The following is a 12,804-nucleotide window of genomic DNA, read 5'->3' as shown; positions in this document are numbered from 1 at the left end:
TGTTACCAATAAACACATAACCCAATCTCTTTCTAACCGATATGTCCTTGGATATATCCACCCGCGTGCCTCTTTTCTCGGATTTAACGGTCCCACGATGCAGGACTTGAAGCAATCGAGCGTGATCCGAGGATAGATCGGATCAGTTGAACGGGAAAATGAATCCTCGGCTCTCTACTAGCACGATCGGTGCCAATTTATAGCCATAAGATATACATGGAGTTGCCGTTACTCGGCTTTCTTGTCGACTTTAAATTCTAATAGGTTTGAAAGTTGAGCAACCCGAAGCGGTAATTATAGATATAAATTAACAGGAATTAAATTAATAGAATTAATAATTTTTTGCACCAGAAAAAATTGTTTTCTCGTAATGAATGATCGTTGAAGCGCAAAGAAATGAATGTATAGTTGAGAGAGCATAAGTTAGATTGCTCTATTTTTGATTTCTTCGTAATTACTAATTAGAAGCCGACGTCTCGCCGATCAAGTAGAACGGATAGAACAGATGGTGGCTGGTAATTGCACAGGACGAACTTGGACTACGTTTGAGTCTCGTCTTCTTCTTTCCAATCCTGGCTTTTCATTCCAGGATAACTATACACTCTTAGCCTCTTGGTCCTAATTATTATATGAACTTGGTTAATTTTCTTTTTCTTTTGCACACACCCGACGAGAACCGTCATCATTTGTATGTGTCCATGTGTTAATCCTGAACCCAGTGATTACATTATTTGATTAATTGACTGACCGTTGACTATGGATGGAAACCAGGCGTCGAGTGGTTCTGCTTATATAGCGCTCGCTATAAATGATCTTCCTCTCTTATTGTGTACAATAATAAGAATATTTTTTATCACAGTCATTTTAATGAATTTATTAATCAGTGAATAGAAATCGATTCCAATTTTTTGTCCTCTTTTTTAGATATGTTTTTTTATTTAACCATTTTTTTTATGCTCATTATTGAAGTCATTTATATTATTGAATAGATTTCGATAAAAACATTGAATTAATAAAAATGAACTTCGATTCATGTTTGAATATTTTAATTGAATTTCGACTGTCTACATTTATATTTTATTAATATTTAATTAATTAAAGGACATGGTGTTGTTGAAAAAGTATTATTGATGCTTAATTAATTATTCAGGTTATTTAAAATGAATTCAAAACAATGTTAATATATATATATATGTATACTTTAAAAAAAAAAAAAAAAATAATAATAATATCAATACTTTTTGCCCTGTAGAAATTTCCAATACATTTATTCGTGATTTATTCATTATTGAAATTATTCGTTTTATTGAATAGATTAATTAAAACTTTGATTAACAGTAATATTATTTTAATTTAATAAATTTCATGTCCATTCATGCTTTGTTGATGACATCAATTAAAACAGCAATAAATGATTGAAATATTATTAATTTTGCGCGAGTAAATTAGAAAAGTAATAAAATAAATAATTAACTGAAATATTGTCAATTATATTTAAATAATAAAATCCGATTGTTTCACTAATGAAAATCGTTATAAAAATTTAACAATAAGCTCCATGAGTTAACTTACGATAGGATTATAGATGTATCGATATTTTTTATTAGCCTTCAATTACCGTGAGAAAAATTGAAATGCTATATGATTGTATAAAAAAGTAGAAAAATTGATATAAAAGAATAATAAAAAAAAAATCGGATAAACAATCACAGTGGAAGACAGAGCTTTTCTGGTTTTGCACGCGAATCTCGACAGATCAATTAACAGTTTAATTATAGAACTGTCAGAGAATGATTAAATTAATAACGAGAGACCACGAATCGAATCCGTGGCCCACTTTCAACTATACATTTCATATGGTTTCCCTCATTTGTCGTTTTCATCCGATTTTGTGTGTATCCACATTTATGCGTTTATTCATTTATTCTCATGTGGTTAATGCGTAATTATCTCATTAACCGACATAACAATACATTAAAATTAAACATTTAAATAATTTCCACATCAGCGGTATTTTGCGACATTATTTAAATGATTTTACTTTATATTTATTGCCGAATAAATTTCAAATTAAATGATCGTATCATTAACTTCAATAAATCTCCCTTTTTTCATTATACATTCGACAATTTACCTTAACGTACTATTAACATGCGAATATCTGAATCAGGCTGTGCATACTGAGTATCTCACGCACCTAATTGCTACATAAACATTGAGCTTTACGGACTGTACTTCACAAACACGTTGTCGCTTAGCAAATATCGACTGTACTATTAACATCCACGTATACTCAACTATATACACATATACATAGTCAGCGTGCGTTATCTATTAGCTAAAAATGCGTAAACTAATGTGTTTGTTTCCACTCTAATACCTACATAAACGTTCATTTTTCTTTGTTGCAAATATTTTCAGAAATCAGTGAGCAAATGTAACAATTTTATGTTATTTATGGACTTTTTCCGCACTTTATTTAATTAAAACAATGAATTAAAAATAATTAATATTTTTTATTGGATTTACTGGCGAGTAAATACTGTTATGAAGAGTGTGAAAAATTATCATTATAATTCTCTTTAATGATTCCGGTTTTATCGCATTAAATTTAAGCTTCTCTAATTCCTGAAATTGGTGAAGAAAAAAAGTATTTTATACATTTTTAGATAAAAGTATACAAATGAAGTGAAATAATTTGCATTTTACTTCATTCATGCATTAATTTTGACTTCATCTTCGAATTCTCTACGAGTGTATGATGTCATTAGGATACATATAAGAGCGAAGCCTGGAAAGTAGCTAGCTAAGAACCAACAACTCAAGTAGATTAAGCAAAGTAATTAAAACCAGTTTGATGTTATACGAAACCCGTCAAGGCTCCTAAAGTCTCTTCCACTCTTGTTTTTTTATTATCAACTTAATCAATCTATTATCCCATATTTTATTTCATTAATTTACTTATAAAATAATTAATGAAATAATTGATTGTCACGTTGATAACTTGAAATTCATACTCTATTCATAATAAAAATTATTAATAAATTTTAAATGAATAAAAAAGATAGCATTGATTATTATATTGAAGAGAAAATTATACTGTAAAATTAATTATCTACTTCTACTTGTAAAGTTAATAAATAGACCCAATCGTGACGGATTCTGATCGATCTTGCTCATTAAGTTGCCCGTCTATGGTAACAAAAATCTCTAGCTCTCCTCGAAGCAGTGCGAATAAATAATTAACCCCTACCATCACGACCTGTGCCCTTTCTTCTGCTCCAGATGCCCTGAAATACACTACCTTGATCCAGAAATGGAACAGTCGTCTCACTCTCTGGGATCGCGATAGACCAGCGCACGCTCGTTGAGTCTATCGGAACTCAGACTTCCAATTAAAGGACACATTCACAACACCTTATTGCACAGACACACACGTGCATTAGATGTTTGTAAAATAACTACATTGAATACTAAAAACAGACTTATCAATTACTTCAACCAATTGAATGGCATTTTATAAAGAAACAATGACTGTTCGGTAATTGAAGAATTCTTGGAAATTTTCAATCATTATCTTCATTTATTACTATCATTATTGGTATTATTATTGTGATTCTCAATTATTTGAAAGAATTTTAGCGAGAATGGTATTTTTAAAATTTAACATTATAGTCTCCAAACATCAATTAAATTAATTAAAATTAATGATTTCCTTTCTTCATTAAAAATGAATTTTTTTGCATTACAGGTTGTATGGCAATAGTGGCGCGTGCTCAGGCTGTGGTCAAGTGATACCGGCGAACGAGTTTGTCACGAGAGCGGGTGGAGCAGTGTTTCACATCAAATGTTTTTCGTGCAGTAAATGCGGTTCAACACTGGTAGCTGGTGACAAGTAAGTATTTTCTTCTTTTTCTTCCTTCTCTGATGATAAGACAACTTGATGAACTCGTTGTACTTGAGTGTTCTCAGAAAAATCTTGATGTAATTAATAAAGCTATATAAATAATTGGCAATTACTAATGAAACTCTTCTTGTCGTTAATAGATACTGTCTGCTGTCGGGTTCTCCAGTGTGCGAGTCAGACTGGCATAAAATGGTAAAGTCATCGAGTGTCGCAGCAGCAGCTGCAGCTGTTACTGGAAACGGTGGAGCGCCAGTGCGGAAGGCCAAGGTCGGTCGACCAAGGCGGAGCCGTGAATGAGGTGGCAACCCGGTCGGTCGTCCGAAGAAGGTTCAACCCACGACGCTTGTCGCGTCACCAGTCGCCCCGTCCTCATCATCGGTCCAAGTCTCACCTTCGAGTGTCTTGCAACCGAGTCAAGTTGACGTTGTAGACGTGGGCGTCGGAGGGGATCCCTATTCGCCGCCGCCACCGGGTCATCAGCACTACCATCAACAGATGGGACTAGGCCCGCTTGGGTTAACTCATCAGCAGCCGCAACATCTCCAGCAACAACCGTCCTACCAGGAGTGGATACCTTGGGGTGAACCATGCGGCTGAATGTTGAACTCTCAAGACATTCACGTGACAATCATCCTTCAGACTAGGAGACTGTCGAACTTTATGTGTGACGAGAGTGACAGTGATGATTAAGGACCAAAGCATTCTGAGTGAAGCGTGGTTGGAGGTAATGGTAGGCAATTACGAGAGAAAAGTTGTGGAACTCTTTGGGAAATATATCAAGAGATGCCATAATTCAAGATCTCCAAAGTGATCTTTCATCAATGCGGATTCTAGGATGTGTTACAGATTGCTTGTATGTCTACAGATTTAGGGGAAAACTGAAATAAGATCCCGCCAATTATCAAGTGAATGTCAAAGAGTACTTATATATTTTTACTTGAAGTTTGTGCACGCGATTAGACATTGAAAAGCACTTGTGAAAAACTCGATCATACAATAAAATAAATTATAAATAAATAAATAAATAAATAAAATAAATTAACGAAGAATACGCGAAATCTTTGATCTTGGTTTGTGAGAAATAGACTTAAATGGAAGTACCTTCATAAGATTGCTCAATAAAGAGGATAATGATATCTTCTTAGAAATGTTTGCTCATTTTCTTCATAAATAAGATCAATCTCATTAAAACAAAAAATAATAAACAAGCTCAAGGTTTTCCATGGCGACACAATTAACACTGAGTCTTTGTCTCTCGGACTTGATTGTAATTTTGATTGCAACAAGTGGAGAATAATTCGATGCATGTTAACGAGTATGAATAGCCATCAGGTAGGACCAGGTGCGGAAATACAAAATGGCTCGAATGATTATCATTCCAAATTAGGAGACCGGCAGGTGGTTGAGACCTTTCTAAAATCGAGTATCGTGAATCGGAAATAAGGGACAGAAACAACGAATAAAAGAAAGGACTAAATAAAATGTATTAAATAAAATATAAGGGGAAAGAAGTCAGTGGAATAAAAAACGAGAATTGTGGGCTCTTAGAAAATTATTTTTCTTTCAAAATCATCGGTCCTTTCGCCTCGACAAGCGCCAAGAGGAACGCCTAAGTTCGTTAGACGGCTTTTGTTTCCAACACCCGAGATTATGGTTAACGGTTACACTTTTACAGAACCCCATCAAACTGCTAGAGTCACTGTGTACTTGCATTCGTTTATTTTCCCTTGTGAATAAGAAATCATCATAAGAGATTCATCTGCAGCAAAAGTCAGCTTAAACTCTTAATATTTCCTTGCCGGTGGTCTCGTTACGCCAACTTCTACTGTGTAACCTTGCCTTTAATTCATCACAATCCAACATTGACTTTAATTATTTTCCGGATTATTATATGGTCGTTTGAAGTAATAAATGGATAGTATCTAACAAATGTACTTGGTATATGTTTTCCTTTAATTGTATTCAATGAAGAAGATACGAATTGCAAGCAATAATTATTGATAATCAATTTCTTGAAGATCAGGATTTCCGCGTGCGATATATATTTATTCAGAGTTTTAACAGTCAATTGAAATGCAACAAATACATAACTATTAAAAATGAAAATGATCTCGATAAGATACAATGAAAATACTGTATCCATGACACAAAAGGGACTTAATCATCGCCACTTAAATCTAATCTAATGATTTTTTTTCGGTGGAACCTAACGATGATAAAGTCCCGAACAAATACTTAATTTCTCAGAAGAACAGGGTTACAATTTACGATAAATGTAACATAAATGTGTTATCTTCATGCGATACGATACTAAATGTACTACTGTGCTTGAATCTAATGTCGATGCGATTAAATGATATCAATATCTGCTGATAACCAAGTCAGATCTTTTATTTATTATTTTAAAGAAATTACATACTGATGATCCATAATATTTATAATGATAATAAACTGATTCAAATCATTATCCATAGCATCGACAAATTTTTAATGCTCAGTAATGAATGAAAAATATATAAATCTTGGATGTAAAAAATTTCATTATGCAACTAATTGTTGTATCTCTTGTTCTGTTCTTTAGCGAACTTTTGTCTCCAATTGTTCCGCAAATACTGTTAACAAATTATGTAAGAATAGAGGTGATGATAGTCGAAACTCTGAGCTGGCTACTGAATTATCAGGTCTCTTTTTATAGTCATTATCACCCGGACATGACTTGACTGATCATAAGAGCTGATGCCAGACCTGATTAAGATGAAGACCTCGAGGAGTGAATTGATGAAAGAACAAAGCTAGCTAGCAAGAATGTGTAATTTAAACTTGTATATAGGTACATTTTGTAAATTGTTAAAAATTTGTGTGATATAAATGGTTATTTACTAATGCGGTGATACCTAAAAAAACGATTCATCGGCGGCTAAATAGCCGGGGTTTAGCCACGATGACACGATTAAATGGTTCAATGATTGTCAAGGCAACACCATAAATCAAGAAAAGACAAAAAAAACCTTATTATCAACATTAAAAATATTTTTTAATATCATAAGCTATTTGTTGAGTTAATGATTTGTTTAAAAATATTTACCATTCTTTTCCAACTATTTGTTGTAACTTGGCAACATTGAACAAGGTTCCTGACCGCGCGATATCCTCGGAGAAGTCGTTTCGAATAAAGATATTAATCTAGAAAAATAATCATTAAAATACTCGAAATTATCATGAAAATAAAAAAACCAAATAATTGAATATTAAATTGAACATATTTATTTGATGCATATTCAATGATAACAATGATTAATCTTATTCGAAACGCCTGAAGAATGAAATATTCTGACCGATGATGTTATGAATTGTGGAAAAACGCGCACGGTCAATGAAAAATCGATCTATTCGCGTTTAGTTAATTTTGTTATTTGATTTATCTCAACTTTTATGCCGCCTATTGGATCTCTAGTCGATCCTGGGCAATTGTAAGATACTATGGCACATACGTTTATTAATTAATTAATAAAAAAAATACAAGTTTCTAGAAAATACAATGAGTCCTTTTATTATTACTTACCTTTACTCCTCAATTTACATAATAACTTTTTTTTTTTTTTTTTCATCACAATGAAGCTATCAATTTTTTAAACTATTTCTGCTGTCATTATCATAGAATGTATTATTTGAACATGATATATAATTTATCGAAACTAATATATAATTCTGAAATACTGAAGATGTAACAAAATTGATAAAATGGTTAAATTATTCATTGTGAAAAGTGACAAGTATTACTATTAACCTCACAATAATTTTTTTCTCAATATCTTCCTACTTCCTATGATCATAGAAATTTTAGTGTAGCTGTAGTTTATAAAAAAATTATAGACTGTTGATATTCTATTACAAACACGAAGCCAAAGCTGATGGACAGTTGACAGTACTATTTTGTAGATACTATTATTAGATAAATAAATTCTAGAATATTGTATTCATTAGATTAAAGTGAAAAATGATGTTTGTGTATCAGATAAAGAATTGTTAGTAGTTTTTATTATTATTAAACTATTTTTTTAAAACAAAATAATAAATAATATTCAAATTTTTGAGTTAAACATGTGCATAATGTTATGATTTATGATGAGCACTATAATAAGAGAGATTATCTTTACAAGTTAACAAAAAATAATTAAGTTTATTAATCGAGACTTTAGCGCGATGCAATTAAATAATGTAATTAAATTGGCTATAAATTTATCTCATAATCTTCTTGATTAAAGATAAATAGTTCTTATTAATAAATTTATTCTATGAAAATATTCCTTCTAATTATCTTTGAGAAATTGTATTCTTTACTTTAATAAAACCTTCCCTCATTAATTTTTATTTATTGCAATATTTTTTTAACAAAATCAAGGCAAAAAGCTTAAGGAGTGAATCTCTGGGTTTGAATAAAATATTCCTGTCAAGTTGTTTGAATCGTTTTTTAAAATCCTGTTTGGGCAAACGAATTTAACATTATCATAAACTCTGAAAACAAGTTTCATAAATCATAAGACTAAAATGAACCACTTAATTGACGAGTCTATTTTAACTCTACATCCGTTTCCCTTGCATCTGTCTCATCAATCCTTTCGCATGAAATATTCCCTTTAATCACTGCAGTACAAGAGTAGATATTTGCACTTGGGATAGTTGCCATCTCGAAAGGAGTACATATAGTCAAGTATTTGACAGTGAAGACTGTTCAGATCGACTAATGAAACCGAATTCATTGCGTCTGAGAGCGAGAAATCACAGGAAATTTCTAATTGGCAATTCTCTTAACCAATAAGTCACTTCGAATGAACAATTCACCATTAGAGGCTAGGGAAAAAAATTGGAAAAATTAATTTGAATAAATATCAAAAGGATCATTTAAATGCCGAGAAAATAATTCGAATACTTTTCATGACTTTTCAATTTGCAAGACGTAAGTGAAGATTGACCAATTCTTATATATTTGGAGTTTTTGTCTGACTTACCGCCCAATCAAAATACTTGTATATATACTATATCGCCGTCAAGCTCGCTAATTAGACGCCACGTAAATCAGTCCCGAACGCTTGGCGTTAATTAACACGAGTTTCCGTTGGAGTCGCTTACCCACCTATTTATCGAACGACACGCTTGCAATATGGCGAAGACACGTGTGCCGTTAAGTAGTTTGAAGATCTGTATAGCGTTATAGTGTCAAGAGGAATATTAATAAGTATAAATATCCATTATGTAAATCAGATAATTATTAAACTTTCAAAAAAGTTTGTGAAAATTATTTTTTATACTAAGGACAAGCTTCTCTTGCTTTTCAATCAACTATTTGACATTTTTATGAAGCAAAAAAAATATTATAATAATTAATTTCTATTCTTTTCCACTATTTTTTATTCATTAATTAAAATAATTGATTTATTGTAATAAATAAATTTTAAAAATTAATCTAATGATTATCTTTGAGTAAAATATAATAATTTTTTATGTTTAACGTCTGAAAATATTTTTAATGAATAAATAGTTTGGCCAAAATGGCATACTTTTGCTCCAAAAAATATTTAATTTGATGATTTCGTCGAAAATAACTAACAGTCAATAATTAAAATTTTTTCTTTAATGGTCGAGTGTGTTTAGAGGATTTGTAGTGTTTTTCTTGTAGTAATGAGGATTTTTGGGAAATAACTCAAGAAAAATGGAATTTTTGACCAGGTTACGACGCTAAAATAGTCTCACGTTCATTCCCTTTATTTATAGTATTTTGTTTTTGTGCCTGGAGCCGCACACAGTTTAATGAATGTCTGCCAACTAATGAGGAAGCCTGATATACCGACTAGGGTGTCGGTCTGCCATTGAGGGAGGGTATTCGCAATGAAAGAGAGAGAGAGAAAGAACGAGATAGAATGGGTGGAGGAGACAGGGAGGAAAGCTTATTTATTTCGGACGTAATGAGACCGAGAAGGGTCCACGAGGCGAACCACAGGACGTTCAGGGAAATGGACAAAGACGGCTTTAAAGTAATAAGAATCTAGAGATAGAGTGAATAGCATAGAGAAAAGCCAATTATTGTGACCAAGCTAGAAGTACTTGTTACATTTTTTTGTTTATTTATTTATTTTTTCTTTCATTATGAATAAGAGATGGTACAATTACTAGAAGACCTTGTTATGAACATGGTTCTAAGCTATCTAGAGGGAAAATATGGTATTGTTATTATTAATAATTGGTGAATAAACAATCAAATATAAGCTGAATTTAATGATTTACTCAACATCAAATTCTGTTTACAATAATTTACATATTATGAAGCCCTGTCAACAACATTTATGGAAATTTCAGGATTAATTCTTTTTTCATGAGTTGGCACAGTTTATTACTATCATTTCGTTGGGTACAAATTTTTTTATGAGTGTAAAAATAATTTTCTATATTGTTTTTCAATATATCCAGTTATTATTATTGCATTTTTGAAGCACATTGTTATATTTACTGTCGATAAAACATTGTGATGAAGTATTTTTTAATAATATTATAGGTAATAAAATTTTTGAAGTATTTGAACGCTTGCTAACAACTATTAGATGAAAAATTACTAGCTTTTGAAGAGGAAAAAGTCTCTGTAATTGAAAATCGATACCTCAACTTAGAAAAAAATAACAAACTTTTACCAATGTAATTTTTTTTAATAATTCTTCGAAAATTATCTTCATTCAAAAATCGATGTTTTTTTTAATATTCTAGAATTTTTAGAATTATTAAAAAAAATGTGGAAAGTAAATTTCAAGTAATTTTTTGTGAGATTCTTTTTGAATAGAAAAGATTATCTTCATCCATGTTAATACTATCTGGATGATATAATTTATAATTGAAGCCAAATATGTATTATCAAATCAAATTGTCCTCTTGAGTTAGTTCTACGTTCAAAGGCTCATTATTATCCATCAGAAATTAATTATGGCATTCCGTATTAGCTCTAGGAATTAATTACATCCGGAAGTTGAACGTTTGTTGAATAGAATTTCTCTAGAAGCCATTTAAGACGTTGTACATCTCGAATAATTAAATTTTATTATCAAAGGAATTAGGAATTCCTCAGCTTTGATATTTTATATTAAATAATACAATTAATTAACAGTGAAAATTTACTGGCAATTTATGGGGATAGGTAAATGTCTAGAGAGGTCAGACTTGGTATAGGTCGAGGGATGATCAAGTCTGCGGGAGCTTTTAGGTTTGCTCGACGAGTGGGTGAGGGTTGACTAGTGGTTAGGGAGTCAGCCCGTTGTATGAAGCTTGGTCAAATGCGGCTCCACCGATAAGGGTGCCAGCGCATGTTAATTACTAGTACGACCCACTTAATCACTCCAGTAAAGTCATCAGTCCGTTCCAAATCGATACATTGCTTCTAGGCTATCTCGTCCTTACTGAAAACCCAGTTTTATATCAAGATCAATTAATCGATAAAGACCTTAATGAATAAACTTTCCACTTGTGATAAAAAAAAAAAATATTAATTAGAATTTTAATGTATGCAATAGAATTATTTTTCATCTTCTCTTTGCTCGTGCTGGTATTTCTCTCAACGATTGAGTTAAAATTACTCGAATAAATAAATATTGGCATCAAAGAATAATAATTACAGCAAATATTAATTTCAATGAATAACAACTGACATACATCATTCTCTTATCTAATTTTAAATTTATTTTATGAGCCCAATCATTTTTATTAGGATAATTAAAATGAATCAGTGGGCTATTACTAAAATAAGTAATCAAATAAAAAAAGAGAACGAGTGATAAAAAAATGATAAATTTAGCTTCCCAACCTCGAGTTAAATTTAAAACTGAATGTTTACTTGCACTTTTCGATTATCCGAGAATTATTATCTAGCAAGTCTATTGTCCTAGTCTACATAAATATATTTCTTGGTTATTTTGCAGTTTACGCAATGTAGGGATTGTAATCAGTTCTAGTTATATACACTTGCTTTCAACTTTGACTTTAATCCACGCTCGCCTGTACTGGAGTCTCTTCCATTGGCGGATTTAATTAAAGATGGGATCTCCGTGGCGGCACGCCGTGTTTTTTACGTAAATAATTAATATTGTAATGGGTTGGAGAGAATACAGAGAACAAGCTATGTGAAAAGAGTAAGATAGAGACATTGTGAGAATGTTGAGAGTCGTTGGAAAGGGGAGGGGTGGAAGAATGAACGAGGGTAGATAACGTTGGGGAATGAGGAGTTGAGGGTCAACAGGATACACCACCTGCGAGGTCAAGGGTCGAATTATTAAAAACTAAAGTCTATGAAGTTTAAAAGCTTGTTTGGATTGCTTATTAATTTTTTTTTCTCTTCACTAATTACTAATTAGGATAAACTAATTAATATATGTTTACTTGTAATGTTTAGCCTAAAAGAATAATCATAATGGAAGTTACTGTACAACTTCCCCTATTTCATTTTCAACATGAATTATTTCTCACGACAAAAGTTTAATTAAAATGGCTAAACTCGTACTACGATTTTGTACTTAATTTTATTTATTCAATTTAACATTCATTTTAAAACTCCCATTCTCACCCTTTCAATGACTCATCATTTTACAAGATTAATCTTCATACTTTAACGTTTGTTTCCCGTAAGATAAAGTATATTTTTTAACTTCAAGGCACTAACAAGGTCGACCGTAAAACGACTCTTAAGTTCACCTTCTTTATCTGATATCATCTAAATGAACTTCATTACCTCTTACCACGTTTCGGTACCCACGATAAGATCCAAAGCACCTGAGTAACACTCAACATTTACGATTGCATTCATATATTGACTTTTTATGCATTTTTCATTTTCTTGACTTACATCAAACCACCCTTGCGAC

The 12,804-nt window shown here is 31.6% G+C and overlaps 1 protein-coding gene across 7 annotated transcripts in view; it reads left to right on the top strand.

Moving 5' to 3' along the window:
* The window catches only part of LOC118074029 (LIM/homeobox protein Lhx2), a 180,270-nt gene extending 172,829 nt beyond the window's left edge, over nt 1-7,441 (top strand). For all 7 annotated transcript variants that reach the window (XM_035094910.1, XM_035094908.1, XM_035094912.1 and 4 more), the window contains 2 exons: nt 3,752-3,895; nt 4,048-7,441. In XM_035094910.1, coding sequence (XP_034950801.1) covers nt 3,752-3,895; nt 4,048-4,204 — 301 coding nt within the window. In that variant the 3' untranslated portion in view covers nt 4,205-7,441. The remainder of the gene's footprint in view (nt 1-3,751; nt 3,896-4,047) is intronic.
* The last annotated feature ends 5,363 nt before the right edge of the window (nt 7,442-12,804 follow it).

This window comes from Chelonus insularis, unplaced genomic scaffold (genome assembly GCF_013357705.1).
Source record: "Chelonus insularis isolate UGA/USDA-ARS -01 unplaced genomic scaffold, ASM1335770v1 scaffold_714_pilon, whole genome shotgun sequence".
Taxonomy (NCBI): Eukaryota; Metazoa; Arthropoda; class Insecta; order Hymenoptera; family Braconidae; genus Chelonus; species Chelonus insularis.
This window is presented reverse-complemented; position numbering and strand designations above follow the sequence as displayed.